This window comes from Trifolium pratense, linkage group LG2 (genome assembly GCF_020283565.1).
Source record: "Trifolium pratense cultivar HEN17-A07 linkage group LG2, ARS_RC_1.1, whole genome shotgun sequence".
Classification (NCBI taxonomy): Eukaryota; Viridiplantae; Streptophyta; class Magnoliopsida; order Fabales; family Fabaceae; genus Trifolium; species Trifolium pratense.
The window spans coordinates 30,602,946-30,625,737 of NC_060060.1; the positions used below are offsets into that span (position 1 = coordinate 30,602,946).

At 29.6% G+C, this 22,792-nt stretch overlaps 3 protein-coding genes across 3 annotated transcripts; 2 read left to right on the top strand and 1 right to left on the bottom strand.

Annotated features, from left to right (window-relative positions):
* The first annotated feature begins 408 nt into the window (after window positions 1–408).
* Window positions 409–4,530, top strand: LOC123904529 (spermidine synthase 2-like). The gene is made up of 10 exons (XM_045954181.1): window positions 409–568; window positions 689–765; window positions 887–1,009; window positions 1,150–1,254; window positions 2,007–2,079; window positions 2,175–2,246; window positions 2,372–2,567; window positions 2,679–2,805; window positions 2,916–2,984; window positions 4,033–4,530. The coding sequence occupies exons 1-10, from the start codon at window positions 409–411 to the stop codon at window positions 4,528–4,530; spliced, it is 1,500 nt and encodes a 499-aa protein (XP_045810137.1).
* Window positions 4,531–7,073: 2,543 nt separating this feature from the next.
* LOC123911149 lies at window positions 7,074–7,556 on the top strand. The gene has a single exon (XM_045962505.1). It carries the CDS (start codon window positions 7,074–7,076, stop codon window positions 7,554–7,556), a length of 483 nt encoding a protein of 160 aa, XP_045818461.1.
* A 6,890-nt stretch (window positions 7,557–14,446) lies between these two features.
* On the bottom strand, window positions 14,447–15,004 carry LOC123908911 (classical arabinogalactan protein 1-like). The gene has a single exon (XM_045959638.1). The coding sequence runs from the start codon at window positions 14,905–14,907 to the stop codon at window positions 14,599–14,601; it is 309 nt and encodes a 102-aa protein (XP_045815594.1). The 5' UTR covers window positions 14,908–15,004; the 3' UTR covers window positions 14,447–14,598.
* Window positions 15,005–22,792: the final 7,788 nt, after the last annotated feature.

The window sequence follows — 22,792 nt, forward strand, 5'->3', positions numbered from 1 at the left end:
AGAAATTTTCTATATGTTTTAGACCTTTTTACCTTATTATAAAAATATTTGATATCATATCCGTTGAACAATATAGTGTATGTTTGTGTATAAATTTCTAAAAATTATAAAATCATATGACTAAACTTGATTTTTCAGTCAACTTGTGTATGTGTGTGTATATTTTTTTTTTTTTTTTTTTTTACTAAAAATGGTCAAAAAGAAATAATTTATTTAAAGTAGTCAAACATAATTCGTCATCTTCTTCTTTGATACATTACTTTATAATTTCCTTGTCTTAAATTAACCTTTTAGATTGCCTCATTATATGCTACTATAAATATGTTAACGTAGCCAACATGCTTTAACATCTAAGACAAAGTAGCCACAATTATATTTCTATTCTATATTTTTTGTGGCAGCAACATCATGGATTCTGAACTAGTCCACCCTTCAGGTGTAATTGGTTATGATGAAACTGGTTTCTCAGCACCCAAAATCACAGTTGCAGAAGGGAATGGAGAACCAAGAGCTGATGAACATCCACAAATTCCTGGTTGGTTTGCTGAACATTGTCCAATATGGCCAGGTAGGTTAATGAAAAAATTAATCATTTTTTAAGTTTCTCATTGATCAATAGCTTGTACAAATATAGTGTTAATTACCCTCCACTTAATGACACATGAATATGTATGTATTAATATTGCAGGGGAAGCACACTTCTTGAAGGTAGAAAACACTTGTTTCCAAGGGAAATCTGAATTTCAAGATATGCTAGTTTTTCAGGTAATAATGATTTGATAACCATATATATACAGTAAAATACTAGTATAATAGTATTATCTTAATTACTTGGCTTGATATCAAATTATTAAGCATGAAATTAATTAATTTAATTGAATTGCAGACATCAACATATGGCAAGGTATTTGTTCTTGATGGAGCACTCCAACTCACTGAGAAAGATGAATGTTCTTACCAAGAAATGATGACTCACCTTCCTCTTTGCTCAATCCCAAACCCAAAAAAGGTTTATGTTAATTATAATGTTACATAATTGCGAGAAATATTAGAATCCAAATCATTTCAATGTTCAACCTTGAAGTATGTATAAACCATGATTTGCTAAAACGTGTGACATTTTTATTTTGATTGTCCTCTTATTTATAGGTGCTGCTTTTTGGTGGAGGTGATGGTGGCATCCTTAGGGAAATTTCCCGACACTCTTCTGTTGAACACATTGACATTTGTGAAATTGACACTATGCTCATTGATGTGAGTAAAATAAAGTTTGACATTCTTTTTGTATATATACTACTAGTTATCAAAAGAGTCAACTTAATGCATAGCAATATTATAATTCCAAAATAATCTACTAGTAGTAAATTAAAAATATTTTATATTTTTGAATTTGTCAATTTGTGGTCACTAAAATTGTATGACAAAGACAAATGTGATCACAAATTTTTTAAAAAAATTAATTAATTTTTTTTTAAAATTAATGATTTGTTCCTTCTAGCTATTTATGAGTCTGTTTGTTATAGATTTTTTTAAAATAGATTCTTATAGTGTTACATAATTTTATGTAAAAAAAATTTACAAAGATACTTTTTATAAAGACTTCAAATAAAAATTTGGTTTGAATAGTTATTCTTAAAATGTTATTTTAGGTATTTGATCATTTTATTGAAACTTTTTTTTATATCAAAATTTCGAAAAAAATCACTTAATTTTGAAGTTATTTCAAATAGATTTTCATAAAATTCATTTTCGAAATACAACTTTTTGAAAAAATTGTTATTTTGACTATGTTTTGATCTTCAATAATGTGTGTTTATGTTATATGATGTCAAAATTAATGTTTCAATTTTAAAAAAACAAATATAAAAAACTTGTAATATTTTGAAAAACGATTTTAGAAAATTTATTTTTAAAATACAAATAAAAAATTCATTTTTTTAAAGCTGAATCAAACAACACTATATAAATAGTTTTAGACTCTTATTATTGGATTTTTTTGTTTTCAGGTTTATAAAAAATATTTCCCTGATATAGCTGTTGGATACAAGGACCCCAGAGTCAAGCTTCATGTTATAGATGGTACATAAAACATTATCCAAATATATAGTTCATTATCTCATTGTTATTATTGCAGTACGTAGTTTATGATGCTTAATTAATTGAAACTGGCGCAGGAACAATTTTTCTGAATTCTGTCCCAAAAGGAACTTACGATGCAATTATAGTGGATGCCTTCGACCCAATAAGTACGTACCCTCCTTAATTCATCTTCTACTAATTTGTTTTGTACAAATATATATATATATAGTTCATGATATGCATGATATCTATATAGTATCTATGTTTCTATAATTAATAATATATGATTCAGGGCCTGATCATGAGCTATTTGAAACTCAATTCTTTGAATTGATTTCAAAAGCTCTTCGTCCCGGAGGAGTTCTATGCATCCAAGCTGAGAGCTTTTGGTACAAGTCGTTAGATATTGAACAACTTTTAATCAAAAGCCGCCAAATTTTCAAAGGCTCTAGTGACTATGCATGGACAAATGTTCCAACATATCCAAGGCAAGTGACCATGCAGATGCAGTGCACATAGAAATTAACTAGTATACATCTCAATTATGATAATATATAACTATAATAATCAATTCTCATTATAATTTTTTATTGATTCAGTGGGGTCATTGGTTTCTTGCTTTGTTCCACTCAAGGTCAACATGTGGACTTCAGAAATCCAATTAACCCAATTGGTCAAGAAAATTATGGTGTATCAAAGTACCCTTTGAAGTATTACAACTCAGAGGTAACCTCACTAATATAATAAGCAAGCATATATAGTTATAGTATATTTGATTATATATATCTTCATTTTTCTTCGCTTCTTAATTTAAATATATATTTTTCAAATTTCAGATTCATTCAGCTTCATTTTGCTTGCCATCTTTTGCCAAAAGAAATGAAGCTAAGAGTGTTGCAAAAGGAGTTTGATGCTAGCAGGATAGGACATAGAGCAATAATAATGGAACCGGATAACTGCTGAGGATCCGGTTCCTGGTCATAATAATACCAACAATTCAACTTGCATCTATTATTCATAACCATTTCGCCAATAATCATTGATTGCTAGATACTATTATGCATGTCAGGGTTTTTAGAAAAATAAAGTTTGTACTTTGGTTTACTTAAGACGTTTATTATTATTCATGCTTTCTAATAAATTATGTTCTTCACAAATGTTTTTTCTATTAAGCTGAATAATGGAATCAATATTTTGGTGCAACTGTAGTACTAATGGAGTGGGCAAATAGATAGACGAATTGATATTAGAAAGACAAATAATTAAGCACCATGTGAAGGAAACTGTACAATTTGTTTATTTTGCGATAATTTAAATAAATTAATCGGAACAAAAATAGCTATTTCGGAAGCAAGCTAACACCAGTTACTGGTAACTAGAAGCCATAGATGATTTATATAATGCACTATCCCAATTTTGACTTATAATAGAACTTATTTAATGTTTCAAAAAAAAAATAGAACTTATTTAATAATTCTTTTTTGACAAAAACACTTTTAAAGGCATTTTAAAAATGTATATGGAGATTTATACTAGCGGTTTTGTTACTTTTAATACTAAACAAAACATATTAAACATGATATTTGCAAACCGAAAAATGAAGCGGGTTTGGGAATACGAGACCTACGATTAGTTAATACCAGCCTACTTGCAAAATGGCGGTGGAAACTTTTTTCACAAGAAAATGAGTTGTGGAAAGATGTTGTTATAGCTAGATATGGGAGTGATGTTATTGGTAAAAGAACACTAAGGGATGTAAATGTACCAATACTTGCTTCAAATTGGTGGAGGGACCTATGTCATTTGGAGAACGGATCTAATTGGTTTAGTCTAGCGGTTGGGAAGAAGGTGGGGAGAGGAGACTCAACATCTTTTTGGAATGAAGTGTGGGTGGGCGTCCAATCCTTACGGCAACGCTTCCCACATTTGTTTGGAATTTCTTTGCAACAACAGGTTATGATTCAAGAGGCAGGAAGTTTGATTGATGGTAGATGGCAGTGGAACTTGATGTGGTGCAGGGAAATGTTCCAATGGGAGGAGGATCAATACAGTGAGTTAGTTGAAATTATCGCACCATTCTTTCCCTTGGATATTAATGACAAGTGGTTGTGGCTTGGAGATGGAATTCAGGGTTTTACTGTCAAAACAACATATCTGCAATTGGAGAATATGGCAAATAATCGCAGGACACTAGAACCGATCGAGGTTTTTGTTTTTAAAAGGCCCTGGGAGTGTGCTTCGCCTTCCAAGATACGTGCTTTTGTGTGGCAACTGTTACTAAACCGTGTGCAGACCAAGGATAATTTATACAAGCGAAAGATGCTGCGAATTGATCAACAAACGTGTGTGATGTGTGAACGAAAGGCTGAAACTGCAGTTCATCTTTTCCTTCATTGTGATTGTGTGTCGAAGGTTTGGTATGAATTACGAGGTGGCTGGGTTTTACCTTGATTATTCCCCCGAATCTTTCTACCTCCTTTGCTATGTGGGCTACCTGTGTCACAAACAAGAAAGAAAAGGCAGGGATGTGTTTGATCTGGAATGCTTTTATGTGGGTGGTGTGGAAGAGACGGAACGATTCCGTGTTTAATAATGGTACGGTCACGGTTGAGGAGATGGTGGGGCAAATAAAGGTGATGTCGAGGCAATGGTTCATTGGAAGGATTGCGAAAGGGCCGTGTATGTTATATGAATGAAAGTGGAGTCCGGTCGATTGTATATAGAGATGATGGGGCTTGTTGCGCGTGTCTGCTTCAAGGGCTGTTTTGTTTTGGATGATGCTTTTTGTTTTTTGTGTTTCTGCGGTTTGCTATTATTATGTCTTGTTAGTTTTTTAAGTTTTTTTTTAGCATTTGCTGTTCCACTTTGTATACATCTCTTGTACAATGTTTTAGCTGTCATAACATATCTTATGTTATGAAGAGTGCTTTTTAATATAAATTATGCTGCTAAAAAAAAAAAAACTTAAAATAGTCTTCTTTCTTGATATGGTTAAGTACAGAATTAACGCATTACTCTTACTTAAAGACCTAGGCATAAGTTTTAGGGTGAGAAACAAAACATGTTTTAATTGAACTGTAATAAATTAAGTCTGCATAGACATAGGACAATTATAATATAGAGCAATGAAAGTATGACAATTCAGCATTCTATCAGCCAAGCTGTATAAAGTCAAAGTTACAACGACTTCATTAAGTGTAGCCATGTCACAATACACTCACTTTGGTTCATAAAAATATTTCATACACTTAAAATTAGGGGTGTTAGCTGGTAGGGGGTGATCCGTTTAACTCTGCAGTCTAATTCAACCCAATTCACATTTCATTTGGATTTTGGATTCATTTAAGTGCAGGTTCAATATGAACCAACCCGTTACTCGTGGTTTTGTTCAGGTAATAAGGTTATGATTCTAAATCCATAAACCCGTTAATTCAACCAATTTAAAAAAAAAATCACATTTATTATATTTTATAATAATATAGTTTAATATTTTTATGTTTTAAATTTTGATAGAATTTCATGTAATTTCAATTGTTTAAATTTTAAATAGTAAAATTTAGTCTAAATTTTAAAATTTTCATGAAATAAAATGTCATATAACTATATATTATTTTGAGAATTGTTTATAAAATTTATACGTAATGATCCATCCCCCCAACTCAACTCGCTCATTATCGGATTGGATCAGTTCGAGTTTAACAAAAAAAATATGAATTTTACATCCAACCCATTTATCTTTGATCGGGTCGGATAGCTGATTTGGTTAAAATCGACTCAACCCGACCCGCTTACACCTCTACGTAAAATGGATGAGATGATTCCGATCTATTCTACTTTAATCAGTATCCTAAATTTAATAATTAATTTCAATATGCAACAATGTTGAAATTTTTTGGAATAAACTGTCACCCAATTAAATTCAACAAAAAATTAAAGGATTGGTTTCAACAATTATATATGTGTGAAAGATACCGACATTAAAACTCATCTTAATCTTCTTTTTTTTACGAAAATGTGTTTATAGCATTTCATTAATTAAAATGTGTTCAATACAATTTGGTATATCAACCAAAATCTGAAAACTAGCAGACAATATGACCGCCTTAGCAAGTTTATGAGCAAACTCATTTGCTTGTTTTTGCACAAACTCTACACTTGAGTTTCTATAATAGTTGTAAAAAATAGATTTACAATGCTCAAAAATCACCTCAAAAACTGTGTAGTCACATTTGCTCATAAACTTATTTTTTTGTAACACTAGAGTCACTAGAATATAAATACACTCAAATGTATCAAATATAATAGGTAATCTAACTTCTCATATTTAAAAGTGTGAGTTTAGCGACTATTTCCGTCCTAAGATCTTTTTGTAAAATTTGGTTATTCCAATTTTCAAAGTTTAATTTGCATTAACTAATTTTTTAAAGTTTAATTTACATTAACTAAATTTTCACAAAAATACTCCTAATTAAACAAAAAGAAGTAAAATATCATTATTTCTCTCTCTTTTAATAATTAATGTAAAAACAATTTTTCTTAATTCTTGTGGTTTTATGAAAGATGTCTTATATATTGGGACATAATGAAAATTAACTACTCTCTATTTTTTTTTAATTGTCGTTTGACGGTAGATTTAGTGAAAAAAATAGAAATTTATTGTTATATTAAAATAAAGATATAATCCTATCAAAATAAAATAAAGGTATAATAAAAAGAAAATATGCAAAAGATAATCTTCATCAATTTAATCTTACTTTATTAGTCCAAAACGACACTTAAAAAAATAAAGATAAGGTATTTTAAAAAAAATATATTAATATTTTCTTCGGTAAACTGATAGTTGTAGCTGACCGAGTCACTAAATGATTGGGTTTAGGAACTTAATATCTGTTACGTTACAGATGTATAAGACAATTTATTGCATCATTTCCTCAACTACGATTAACACTACAAAAGAAAAAAAAAACACTACCAAACGCCGCAACGGCATGGAGATGGAGCTTGATTCATCATCATCACCCGGCGTTGAAGACACCACAAACACACGTTGCACCTTCTGCTGCTTCGGTTCCCGTCGTTCCACCACCCTCAACTTACCATGGTGGGAGCGCGTGCGACCCACATCATGGTCCGAATCTCGCTCTGACTCCCCAACGATAACCGCCACTTCCGGTCAACAGTGGTACTCCCGTGGCTTCATGAAAATCCGCGAGTGGTCGGAGATCGTAGCAGGACCACGCTGGAAGACGTTTATCCGACGGTTCAACCGGAATAGAAGCGGAGGTTTCCGGCATGCCGGAAAATATCAGTACGATCCTTTGAGTTACTCCTTGAACTTCGATGAGGGACAAAACGGGGATTTCGAAGATGATTCTCCTGATAGATTTCGGAGCTTTTCCACCCGTTACGTTGCGGTGGTTCCTCCTATCAAGTCTGTTTCGACTGATTTGGAACAGAACGTCATCGTTTCCAGCTGAGAATTGGAAATTAGATTACCGTGATTGAAAGCGTGACGTCGTTTTTTAAATTTATTTTTAGAAATTAAGGTGAAAATTTTGAAGAAGAATTATGATAATAGGACAGGTGTATTTCATTTGTTAATTTTTTTTATTTACAGTATAGTTTTATATTTTCTTATGTACATTTTCAGTTGTGAGTCAATTTTTTTGGGTCCTGTTTTTGTTTCCAGAATGTAATTTTTCAGCATAATTTTCAGAATATTCTTATTTTATGTGACTGAATAGTGAATACTAATTTGTTTCCAGAATATTCTGCATATAAAATTTCATAATCACTATCATGCTTAATTTTAAGGGTCATGCTAACCGGTACTCCCGGGACACTAGTTAAGGAACTAAAAAGGGAAAGAAAAGAAAAAAATTGCATTAAAAAAACAAAAATTTAAACTTTTAAGAGGTTGACTTCACAAGTTTCAAGATAATATTACTATCTTTAGTTACCTTAACCAGTGCCCCGGTAGGGGCACTAGTTAACATTTTCCTAATTTTAATACTAGTTGGTGCCTTGGTGGCTTGTACGTCAGTGTATTGAATTAAATCTTGATAATCACTAGGAGCGCCCATAGTCTATGATATGAAACTTGGATTGCAATTTAATTTTTCTGTATTACTTATTTAGGATTGTGTAGGCAAATGCACAAAACAGTTTGAACGTGTAGTGTAGTCCATCTTATAGATAATTTGAATCTGATTGGATTGATTGAATCGACTTATTTGAACTTTTTTATTAACATAAACATTTCTGAGACTATTTAGAAGAATTACCTTATACATAAGGGTTATCATGATAAGCGTTTATGTTATAAGCTGCAAATTAAGCCGTTTATCAAGACATGACCTATATCAATCAAATTTATTGGATTATTTTTCTTTCTATATCTATCTGTTATTACCTTTTAAAATAATTTATGTCATTTTCATGAGTTAAAAATTGTTGGGTGATCAAACAAATAAACATGTTTTTTGGTTGTGACTTATTAGGCAAATGGATAAGCTTTACTTGGGAACACGATCAAGCTACTTGTGTCCCTACCTTAACTTCTTTATAGTGATGTGGTGTTGACATGTAGGTATGTTTTCTTTATATTTTTTGTCAAAGATAAACATTCTTATCAAGTTTGGTAGATGTTGCAAAGGTTCAATTGTTGGATTTGAATTTGTTTATGTCAAGTTAATATGTTTTTAATTAATTAAATTGAAACTCAATAAACAAGTGGTACAAAAACTGTTAGTTAGTAAAAGGAATGACCAGTGTGGTGAGAATTACTGCAAAATAGTATGGCAATTCATTGTGATAGCCAAAGTGTTAATCATCAAGTTTATCAAATCACATTAATGTTTGGACTTCACTTTACCAGAAATGTGGTTGAATTGATCAATATAAGGAAATTCATATTAACAAGATTGTATCTGAAGATAATCTTGCTGATGACTGAGGTCTGAGTGCTAGGATTGGATTATCTTTTTCTAACATCTATGATATATATACATGCATAGGAAGGGTTTTAGGGCATAGAATGTAAAGTTTGATTGATCTTGAAATCATAGCGAATTTCTCTCCCTTGTAGATCTAAGTGACATAGGATGAACTAAAGTGAATTGAAATTGAAATGTGAAAATATTTCATGATTCGTTTTCTTGTTGTTTCCCCTCTGTTGACTCTTCTTGTGTCTTGATTGTTGGTTAATAAATCTTTTGCTATTAAAAAAAAAAATTATATGTCGATTAGGTTTATTCGTGGTTCAGTATTTTCAATATATAGACACACAAAATAGTTGTAAAAAAAAATAGCTCAATTAAATATTGAAGTGTTTAATGACTGCATGAACCGAACCGAGATAGATTCTTTTTCCATGCACCAATTTTTGTTTGGTAAGATCTAAAAAGGATGTTTCATAATATTGTCAATAAATGTCAAAAGAAATATATTTATGTTCGACAACTATTTTATGTGAAACTTCAATTTGGTCTCTTACAGAATAAAGAATAAATCATCATATTTTAAACTTTTTGACAAAAAATATAAGTTTTTGTAGTTTTGCATTCTTAAACCTCCCAAGTACGCACAACTCTTACTACCAATATCCATGATTATTTCATTGGTGATATCTCAATAATGAAATTGTGGAAAAATCACTTCTATTTATACAAAATTAAATATGACTTTATGATAATTAATATAATACTGAGACTATGAGACGTTTATTTTAATAATTTTTAGTAATATAACTGTTACAACTTTAATATATTGAAATGTTTATTTTAATAATTATGTAACCGAAATATTTTTTATTTCATATTTAAATATAAATTAAAATTATTTTGTTAATTATAATTTGTTTGTAACTGACAAATGTATTATGTCAAATTTAATAATATTATTAAATTAGTTAAATTAGAACTAAATTAATATTTTTTTGTAACCGACAAAAATATAATGTAAAAATTATATTTTTAATATTTTTACTTTTATACAAAAATATTATAGAAAATTATTAAATGAATTTATTGTCAAATCAACTATAGAAAATAATGCATGAGAGGCAAGTATTTGAGAGGAAAGAAAAAGGTAAATTGTTCTAGCTTATACATATTATAGATTAAGAAAATTTTCAACTTGTATATCAAATAAAATTAATTTTAAAATTCCTTGAAAAAAATACCAATTTTAAGCTAGTACCATAAAATATTAATTCTGAGCGGGTTTAAATTTTTTAAAATTCAACTTTTTTAACATCAATTATATTCTTAAAAATTCACCATGAAGTATCTATGAACCGGAAATAATTTATTTATATTAAAAGAAAATAAATTATCATGTGTAAATTTGCACACGTTAAGAACTTCAAAATTATAAATTTGTATTAAAACAACTATATTTAATATTAATTGTTTAAATTTTTAATAAATATTTATTGTTTTTCAATAAAAAAATTACTACTTTTAATTGTTTTAACATACAAAATATTAGTTGTCAAAAAAAAAATACAAAATATTGAACATTTTAGACAAACCCTGAAAACACCTACGAACTAAGAAGAAAAACAAAGACACTTAATTAAATCAACAAAGATAAACTATAGTTGCAAAGGATAATTAAATCAACAAAGATGAAAATAATAATAATTGCAAAGGATAATTAAATCAACAAAAGATGAAATGCAAATCAATGAATATATATATATATATATATATATATATATATATATATATATATATATATATATATATATATATATATATATATATTATTTAGTTTAAATGAATAAACTCCATATAAGAATAACGTCTCTACATGATCAAAGCTGCTACGAAAATGATAAGCGTAGCAGATCCAGCAGCGACATATCCTCTTTTCAAAACGGGAGCGCTGGAACTACGTTTTGCTGCTTTAGGCGCTGGTGCTTCAGCTTTTTGCTCTTTAGATGGATAAGTGACGTCGGCAGCAGGTGACGGAGAGATTACTTTTCCCGATGTTTGCGGTTTGGAAGGAGACGAAGCCGGAGATTCAGCCGCCATTGTTGTAATGCTGCTCAACAACAATGCAGCAACAATCATAACTGAAATCAAGTTCAATTTGAAAAGACTCATTTTTGTTCGTGTGAGAATTGGATCAGTGTAGAAGGGTATTTATATGAAGGTACTTGCACACAGTTTATGGGCTGTGTTGTTTTATTGTTAGCTGTTGATATTTAAATTAAAGGGTCAGCTAATCATGATTTGATTATCAATTATGGTAATTAACTAGTATTAATTATACTATCACATGTTGAGTTGTCATATAGTATCTTTTGATATCGAATTATATTACGTGTTGAGTTGGGATGTTATATACGTTTTCAAATTTCGAACGTAAGTTAGTGCAGAGTAAGATTTTTTTTTTTTTTTTGTCTTCTTCATTTTTCAAAATAAATGAAGAATTTTGTTGTCTAAATTTTAATCTAGTTATTTTTTTTACACAAAATTTAAATTAGTTATTCCGAGTTAGTGACTGCTGCCAAAGGGAGTGGCGATTCCATACACAAAAAGGAAGAGACTCGTAGAATGGTGGAGGCAAATAATAGAGTTAGAGTTATCATTTCGATCGGTTTAGATCTATGTGTGTGGTGATGAAAAGAAAGAAGAAATAAAAAAAAAGGTTTGTATTGGATATTAAAAAAGTACCTACAGTTTAAAACAGTACCAAGTGGAAGCGTAAAACGTAGAAAAAATGTACATTAGCAAAATAAGAAAGATAATAAAATTGGAAAAGATCTACAAAATAAAAGGAAAAAAAAAAAAAAAATTGACAATATAACATAAGATTTAGTGATTATAAAATTAATTTGGTCTAATTTTATTCGGTTGCTATTGAGCATATATTCTTGTTTCTTTTTTTGTATGGGTTGAGCATATTCTTTTTAGAGATTGAATGGTTATTTTATAGTAGTACATTCTATCTGAAGGTAGTTGACTTATGTATTAAAACGGGTGTTCTACTTGATAACAACTCATCTTTAGCACAACCAATCATGTATTTATACCAAATCACTAGGTTTGGTCTAGTGGTGAGGGGTTTTGGTCTTATGCTATAGGTCATGTATTCGATTCCAGCTCATTTTGAATCAAAGAAAATATCATGTATTTATACCTAATAAATAAATAAATTCAACCAGTAAAATAAGGAAATAAAATAGGACACTTTTATTTTATTTTTCCTTTTTTTTCCATCATTTTCATATGTTTTTCTCAATTTTGGTTCACAAGTTAAATGAATTTTTTGAAGAAATGTATGGAAAGAGGGATTTTCATGGTGCTAAAGTTAGATTTGGTTGTTGCCACTTTTTATACCCACATATCATGTTCATGAAGTTCTTTGTCGAAATTGATTTTTTACTATGTTAGACTTTAGTCATTTTTGGAATGCAATTGAATTGAGATTTCGTAGGATTTTAAAAAAAAAAATTATAATAAAAAAGTTTTATGTTATTCAATCAAGATTTTTATGAAAAGTAAATAAATATTGTGATATTCAATTAAGACAATTAAGATTTTTTTTTTCAAGTCAATGAAATACATTGATATTCAATTGAGATTTCTCACTACTTATAAAAAAGTCTTTTGGTATTCAAAAATATACAGATTTCAATGAATTCTTCCTTATAGTAGATTTTTTAGTTAAAAATACACATGATAATTTATTTCAACAATCTCACGTAAAACCTCGAGACTTTCTCAAACTCACTCCATGATTTTTTTTTTATTTTTTATTGTCTCTCTTGCACTCTCTCACTTCCCATTCTTTTTTTCCACGACGGTAGTCAACCATGGACGTGATGCAGCACCACTTTTGGTATATGTTCTTTTAACATCCATCCCTTTTATACAGATTTTATAGTCTGTTAATTTATTTTTTTTAACATTCATACCCTTTTTAACATTGGTTTTGGTTTATGTTCTTCAACCTGATTCAAAACGTTAGAATAACGTTCCCCACCCTTTTCCAACATTCATCCCCTTTTATAACATTTGTTCTTATATGATTGATTAATATATCACAAAATATTCCAATTGTTCTTCGAGTAACAAATCTTAATGCAGTCCAACAACAATTGTATGAAGTTAGATGACAATGAGTTAGATGATTGTTGGTAAAATTATGAGAGATAAAGATTGGTCTTTCGGATTAATCGGTCATAGAGTCGGAAACAAACAAAAAAATGAAGAGAAAAAAATATCAAAGGTACCATTATCAATACACTTGTTTGATTTTATTTTATTTTTGGTTTGATGAACATTTGTACGGTGATTGTGCGGAAAAAGCCACTAGGTTTGGTATAGTGGTGAGGGATTTGGGTAGTATGTTATAGGTCCTTTCGCCACTAGTATGTCATAAATCCATCAAAATCCAAATTAGAAAATCCTGATTGTAAACCTTTTTTAAAAATAAAAAAACTATTAAAAGTCAATACAATCCTTCAAAATTGGTTAAAATCTTCCGGATTTATTTTGCCAAAATTGTCCGTAATATCAATCCAATACATCCCCTAAAGAATAAACAATCATTTGGGTCACTGAAATTGTCACGAGCTATTATAATAATCCTTTTTGTTGTACATAAAGGGAGCAAAGCCTCCACTATTACAGCAGTCCTTAATTAGTAAAAGAAAACATTTTAAAATAACTGATCGTAGGTGGCGAAAGTAAGAGACACATCACACATCATCAAAGTTAACACTAATTTAACATTTTTGACTAATGAAATCAACAACCAGAAACTTTAAAATGTTTTTGTATGCCGATTGAAGGACTATTATGACAATGAGTATCACGAGATCAAAACACTCTCTCCATAACTATTAGTGAATGTGTTTGTCAAAATTGGTAAAGTTATCGACCAAATTGAAAAACATTCAACATAAATTAATTTGAGACATTTTATCAAAGAAATCACTGGTGTATTTCTGTTTTTTATGGTCTTCTTGTCTCAAGGATTAAAGTAAAAGATCATCATCACTATCAAAGTTTGAGATCTAAGGTCTATGGACTATGGAATTCCTTATTTTTATGGTCTTCTTGTCTCCAGGATTAAAGTAAAAAGTACGCATCTCACTATAATCAACCATATTTGATCTACAGAATTAGTTATTAGTAATTGATTTGTTAATGTCTTGTGAAATTCTAAACAAATTTTGTACTATTAAGTATTAACATGTTTCTAAAAAAAATACTCCTATGTTTCTCTATTTTAATTACTACTAGTACGGATCTCAAAACGTGACCGGTAAATACACAAATATGAACCGAAATTTTCTCTTACAAGCTATGAAACGAAGTTAAAACAATTAATAAGAATAATAACAAGGATATTTAAAGAAATCAATAAATATATCATATCATATAAAAGTTTAATTGAGAAGAACACACACTGTAATACAAAATAAATAAATAAATAAATTGAATCATAGAAGTTTAATTATTAATAAAATAAAGAAAACAAAAGATAACTCTGGTTATCTATCTACATGATGAAAACCGCTGCAAAAACAACAAGCGCAGCAGATCCAGCAGAAACAGAGACTCTGTTGAAAACGACACCGCTTGAAGCAGGTCCTGGTGCTTTAGATGGTGGAGCAGAGATTGAAGAAGGAGAGATGGCTGCATCTGATGGTTGAGAAGGAGAAGACGCCGGTGATTGAGTGACGGCTGCAGGCGACGGAGAGATTGCTTTCCTCGGTGGTTGTGACTTGGTAAGAGATTGAGCCATTGTTGTTGTGCTCAACAACAATGCAGCAACAATCATAACAGAAAACAATTTGAAGAGACCCATTTTTTTGGTAATTTTTCAGATTTTTTTTCAAAATACAAAGAGAATAGAGAAAGAAGAGTGTTTGTTTTGTTGAGATTGAGAGAGTAAAGTGGTGTGTGAGAGTGAGAATAAGAGATTAGGGTAGAAGAGTATTTATAGGAATTGCAAGCGCGTGAAGTTGAAAAAGTTGTTTATGGGCTGGGTCGTTTTATTTTCAGCCGTTGATGTTGAAAGTGTCTCTACTAGTACTTAATATGATATGATTGATTACTACTATTATTGCTATGGATTAGTAATAATTAATTATTGGAAAATGTTAACATGTGCACCAAAGGCACATGTTAAGAAAGTAAAAGTAGAAATAATATATTGAAATTTGTGCATTTAACTTTTTAAACATTAAATTTTTTTCTAACATTAAATGCAAATTTCTATATTTAGAATCTTAACATGTGCCCTTGATGCACATGTTAACATGACCCTTAATTATTAACGATGGCGTGTTGAGCTGGTAATCTCGAATATGCGCGTGGTTATTATGGAAAATAAATAAATAAATGAAGGTTTCCGTTGGATATTGGATGGAAAAGGGCTAACGGTCGGAAATAATAGGACCAGGTGTAGAGTAGAAAATATCTACCAAAAAGGAAAAGTAGAAAAAAGTGCAAAATATACTACTCGTATTTTCGACAATATCAGATTTAGTGATTCATCTAAGAAAATTAGACCATATACATGGGCACAAACCCAAATAAATTATTCTTAGGCATACTCATTAAGTGAATTTTTTTTTTATATAAAAAATATGATTAAAATTATATTAATTGATGTGACTATTTTATTTTTTTTTTAATTTTTTTGATTGATGTTTGTGTGTCTAAGTTTATATGTAAATGTGTAGTGCCTATTAAGAATGTCTTATACATCTAAGAGAAATGCTAACATGGGCACCAACCCAAATAAATTATTGGCTAAATTGCAATTTTGGCTCCCTAAGTTTTACAAATTTGCAATTTTGGCCCCCCTAATTTTAAAAATAGCATTTCTAGCTAAAATAAAAATAAATGAATAAAAAGTGCAATTTTGTGAAACTTCAAGGGGCAAAAGTGCAATTTAGCCTAAATTATTCTTCGGCATACAAATTACACTGACGGTGCTAACATGGACACAAACCCAAATAAATTTTACACTCACAGTGCATACAAATTAAACTCATGATCATGAGTTTAATTTGTATGCACCGTCAGTGTAAAACGTTTTTACATATGCATTCAATGACATGCCGACACATCATTAAATCCATGTGTAAAATAACTTTACACTGATGATGCTGTATATAATTTTTTTTTAAAACAATATAAATTAAATTCAGAAATCATATCTTATTAACAGCGCAATAAGCTACTTTAATTTAATTCAACAATGTATTTTCTTTTTACTTTATTGATGATTGATTGATATTCATGATTGATGATGATGATTAAAGAGTAATTCATGATTTGCAAAAATCAAGTCTACTTTGAAGAAATTAGTATATCACAAAACAACACATAACAAAGTTTAAAGCATTGTATACATTTTTTCCGGACGATGTTTGGTAAATAAAATACTATTTTGGTATTTTAGATAATTTGTATCGAGGACAAAAAGTTGTTATGTGGTTCAGTAGGTAGACAAGAATTTCAATTTTTATCTGGTGTTTTTGCTACCAGTTTGTTCAATCTCAATAACAATTTTAAAATCAAACACAATTGTGACATTAAATATTTATCAAAGCAATATAACCCCAGTAATAAGAAAGAAATAGAGTAATAAAAAAAAACCTTTACTCTAATTTATAGTTATGTTATTTAGTACTTCTTTCGATCTTTAATATAAGAAAAAAAATATTTTTTAAATTCATAAAATGATTGATGTATTTGATCTAGAAAATGGATCATATACATCAATTATTCTAAGAACTAAAAAGAAAGAAAAAAAATCTTATATAAAAAATTAGAGGGGGTATATTTTTGCATTGACCAACTAACAAGTGGTAACTTTTTATTGGCGATTAAATTCATTAAAAAATGTTCATAAATCTTAGTTCAACTGACAGAAATATCGAAATTGTTATGTCAAACGTCATGATTGATATTCGAACTCTGATCCTTCCACTTCGTATGTGAGTTTTCAATATACCAAAAAAAAGATCCATTTAAACTTTTTTCACTATACCTCCGAGAGTAATGTGGGTTGGAGGGGGGAGAGGGAAGCACGAAAAAGTGAGAGGATGAGAGGTGCTTATGAGTTTATTCGTTCCAGTTTTAACGAATGGAATGCATGGTCTAGGGAATCAAGGCAAGTTTGTTTTCCCCTTCTTTTCTTTTTTTAAGGTTTATTAGAATTAGAATAAATGATTTTTTTTAATATATTGGTTTGTAATTTAATTATTACAAATGCAATTTGATTTCATCTTTTATTTTAATATTTGGGATTCTCCTTTGAAGCATAATGGTGTGGCTTTGTTTATAGGATTAATCTACATGTTGTGATTTACTATTCGGTCCGGTAACATAACTTATTGATTATTGAAAGAAGAGATCTGTGATTATAATAGTTTATTCATTCAAATTTATGTGTATCGTCATGTCTTGGTGTATTTGGACGGTTAGTCATTGACATATGGTAATTCTTTTATAGTTCCTATTTTTAAATACCTCACTCTCGGTGTCCATTTTTACCATTTTGTTGATACATTTGATGGTACAATGATGTTATTTGAGGAACATGGATATTTTTAATCTATACATCTAGACTATATATTGACAGACAAAACAAATAATTGTACTTTTTCACATAATTTGAAATGATGTTCGACCACATTCACATTTAGAAGCTTACCATGTCCTACAAGTTGAGATTAATAGTATATAGTTTAATATATGATTTTAATTTTGTCTAATCTAATGCAATTTTCTTCGCACTATACATTTAAAGATGTATTAGCATTAGAACTTGACATTCTCTATCACATATTGAACTGAACGAATTTCTAGCAATTCACGTGACAATGTGTCATGCTAGATGAAGGGACTAAAAAACATGTGCACAGTGCTATCACAAGTGGAAATGAACTCTTTGTTCTATTGAGACAGTAAAAACCACACCAAATATCGTGTGCAGTTGTCGGACTCAAAGATGTAAAACACAATCCATTAATTACAGGTGCGACCAAATTTTTTAATCGCCAAGTATTTGGTAATATTCAGTACCATTAAAAAAAATTATTTGAGGACAAAATTTCGAAAGTATGCGCATATTGGGAATTCGGCCGTGATAAGATTTTGTAACTTTTGAATTTTTGTTTCTAGACAAACTATTACTAAAGTATGCATATACTGGGAATTGGGCTATAGAGCATTCATTTAAAAGAGTATTAAATTTATTAATCTTCAAAGCTCTTGCATAATATTGTGTACGTAGCTTTGTTCCTCATGGAACACTTTTACTCTTATATCTTATGTATCAATTATTTCACGAGTCTTCAAACTATCAATTAACATGGGAGATTCAAAAGTATGATACTTAATAATGTTATATGTTGATGCAACTCTTTCTTTCTCAATTACCAATGATTTGCTCATATTTTTTCTATCATTCAATTTTAGATTTTCCTGATATTGTTTCTCAAATAAAGGGACGTCTGTGATGTAACAAAAAAAAAAGGGACGTCTATGATGTTTTCACAGACATATTGTTTCTCAAGTAAAGGGACCTCTTTGATGTTTTCAGAGACATTCAAGCTTGATGAAGAATTCATTTTTGGTCTACCATTGAATCTGGATGTTGTATGTTATCTAATTACTTTCTATCATAAGAATGAATGCAATTTGATTATGAACTAAATAGCAAGTAAATTCTAGAATATGCAATTTGATTATGAACTATATAGCAAGTAAATTATAGAAATATTAATTGCAAAACTTTAAATAAGTCTAATTCTCTATAATCATTCACTTATTTTTTATTAAGTTCAATTCTATATGAAGTGTAGGCTCTACTTTCAGATTGATAAGTGAATGATTTGGAAAATGCATAACTTGAAACCAAATGCTTTCTTCCCAAACGAAATTGGCCAAAGTTGGTAAAGGAGAAATACTCCCTCCGGTCCTTTTTATAAGGAACACTTAGGGCAAAAAATTTGGTTATTTTTATAAGAAACTTTGACCAATTTTCAAATGTTTTAAATATTCAATTTCACTTATGCCCTTATTTATTATGAGAGAGAATTTAAAAATAAGTAAATTAGTTGAATAAAGAGTAATTAAATAAGAGTATAAATGGAATAAATTTAAATTTATAAGAGTATTAAATGAAAATAATTATGTTAAATGTGATTCCTTGGTCTATGTGATTTTTTCAAATTGTTCCTTATAAAAAGGACCAGAGAGAATAGTTGTTACAGCGCATCAATCGTTGAAGATGTACAAGCCAAAACATACTGGTAGCTTTTATAGTTTAATCCTTTTACCTTGGTAGAAAATGTTTGAATTTCTGAAATTTGCATCATATCATTTATGTCCAGCAATTTCTGTAGTAATTATAAATTGCTATAATTTTCAGGTGGGGTGCAACTTAAGGGTCCGGCTATAGACACGGTCCTTGCATTAATGTAATATTTTCTTCAAATTGGACAAATGGTAATACAACTATAAACTTCATGTTTGTGATTGTGTCTTTATAAATTATAGCACAAATTCTTGACATTGCTCTATCATATATATATTTTTGAAGTTTGCATTATGCTACATTTAGAGTTGGCCTTCCTAATTAATACATTTAGTTAACCTTATTCAGCATTGGTTGGTGTATCTGTAGCTGGTCTTGGTTGGGGAGTATTTGAAAGGGATTAGAGTTTAGGATTGGACCAACAATGCCACAGTGATCTTATTTGAAATCTATCTATTTATATATTGTTTAAGACATTTATACGAGATTTTATATTTTTATGGGGCCTGTGTTCATCTTTTTTTTGTTATTTATCTATGACTTTTTATTTTGTTGTTGATTTATATGAGGACTGTATATTTATATTCATATATTAATACTGGAATCTATTTTTATTTTATAATTTACGTGAGACTTTTGTATTTATAATTTATATGGGCATGTATTTTTGCACATGTATTATTTTGGGGCTATATTTACCTAGCGATCGAACTCTGAATTATCATGGAATTCTTCCATGAGAACAAGAGGGTTAATACAAAAAAAAAAATATTATTATAAGGACTATAGTTTTATTCATATATTAACACAAAGACATATTTTTTATGTGTCTAACCCTACCTTGATGTCTAGATGCTTATAATTTATATAAAAAAAATATTTTTTTAATAATTTATACGACGTTCTATATTCATTTTATTTGGAGGATATTGATGTGGAAATTAACTAATAAGATATATTTAGATAATTTTTTTTGCGTATTTTTGTTTCATATTTATTTTACTATGGATATTATGAGATTAATTTAACTTTTTTGTGTTTGCTTGGGGGCTTTTTTTAAAAAGTTTACACATGAGTCTATACTTTATTTTTATTAATTTATATAGGGCCTACTCTTTTTCTATTTTTTTTATTTACACATGAATTATATTTATATATTGATACAGGATCCAACTTTTTTTTTATGTTATAATTTTTCATTCTTTTTATTTGAAAATTATGAAAATTCTAATATTAAAATGTTATTTTTCGTAATCTCATTTTACCCGTGCTTGGCACGGGTTCGGATACTAGTTAATAGTACGCATGAAAACAAATTGTTGACGCAATAGTACCCGAGATGAATATATACTATATAATAAATAAATTATGTTATGTATGGAAAAAATTCAGTTGAGAGAGGATAATCCATCTTGTGTGTCATAGGTTTTTTAATGGAGATTAGTAATCGCTAATGATGCTGGAGACTTCGTGCCGATATCATGATAATCCAAAAAAATAAATCACGACCATGGATATCGAACATGGGTTTTTTTTTTTTTTTTGAAAGGGATATCGAACATGGGTTGCCTACAAATTGTTATAAATATTAACTTTGCACATCAAAATTAAGCAACTTTTTATATTAAGGGAGTAAAAATTGTTTGCCCAAAAAAAATTGAATTAAGTTGGGCCAAATGGTACCTTATACAGTGTAAGTGTCTAAAATATACAATCCAAAACACAAACTACAAAAAAAGACTGAGTTTTAAAAAGTAGAGATATTACGTTAGGATTTAAGTATATGAGGAGAACCCAATTGTGGGAGGGTGAACACCCTGTTACACGACTTAGGTAGATGATTGTGATTGGTCAATAAATATTATTTAATATAGAAAAATCAATAAATATTATTTATAAACCAATTATAATTATTCACTTCAGCAAATGTTCTGATACATATTCACATAATATGTGTACCAAAGAATTCACCTTGTGGGAGAGCTTCATGACTTAATATATATTATGAATATTAATTAAAAGAATAAAACACAATTAATATATATATATATATATATATATATATAGGGGGCTGCTAATTTAGACCCAGTTGGGTCTAAATTAGCAAGGTGCACCTTTTGAGTTGGACAAAAATACCCATTTTTTAATTTTTTGGAAGAATAGAGCAACAGGGGCATTTCTGTAATTTTATGCAACAGTACGCGTGCCCCCACTTCTTTTTCCCCCCCCCAGGACACGTGTCACGCTGTTATTTGCCAAAACCAAAGCGCGTGTACCACACGCGCCGACAGGCGCGAGTGGCTGAAGCCCAATCGCGGAGAGAGAAGCCTTTTTAAAAAGGCAGGCCACGTGTCACTCTTTCATTGGCTGCGTTAATTTTTTTTCATTTAATACTTTAAACTCGATTATTTCGTCGTAAATTAATTTTTTATTTTTTAATTTTTATACCAAAATTCATAATTTTTTTTTCTCTACAAATAGAGACTTGGTTCGTTTGATTTGGACACCGAAAAAAAAACGCGATTTTTCACTACTTTAAACTCGATTATTTCGTCGTAAATTAATTTTTTATTTTTTAATTTTTATACCAAAATTCATAATTTTTTTTTCTCTACAAATAGAGACTTGGTTCGTTTGATTTGGACACAGAAAAAAAAAACCCAATTTTTCACTACCTTAATCTCATCAAATAACTAATAATCAACTTACTGAAACCATCCTACCAGGAAAATGGTTTCAGATTACAACTCTCTGAAACCATTGTACCAGATAAATGGTTTCAGAAGCAAACACAATTAATAAATTACTCACTGAAACCATTCTACCAGTAAAATGGTTTCAGAGTACAACTATGTGCAACCATTCTACAAGCTAAATGGTTTCAGAAGCAAATAACTAATAATCAACTTACTGAAACCATTCTACCAGCAAAATGGTTTCAGATTACAACTCTCTGAAACCATTGTACCAGATAAATGGTTTCGGAAGCAAACACAATTAATAAATTACTCACTGAAACCATTCTACCAGTAAAATGGTTTCAGAATACAACTATGTGCAACCATTCTACAAGCTAAATGGTTTCAGAAGCAAATAACTAATAATCAACTTACTGAAACCATTCTACCAGCAAAATGGTTTCAGATTACAACTCTCTGAAACCATTGTACCAGATAAATGGTTTCAGAAGCAAACACAATTAATAAATTACTCACTGAAACCATTCTACCAGTAAAATGGTTTCAGAATACAACTATGTGCAACCATTCTACAAGCTAAATGGTTTCAGAAGCAAATAACTAATAATCAACTTACTGAAACCATTCTACCAGCAAAATGGTTTCAGATTACAACTCTCTGAAACCATTGTACCAGATAAATGGTTTCAGAAGCAAACATTAGTTTTTAATTATCG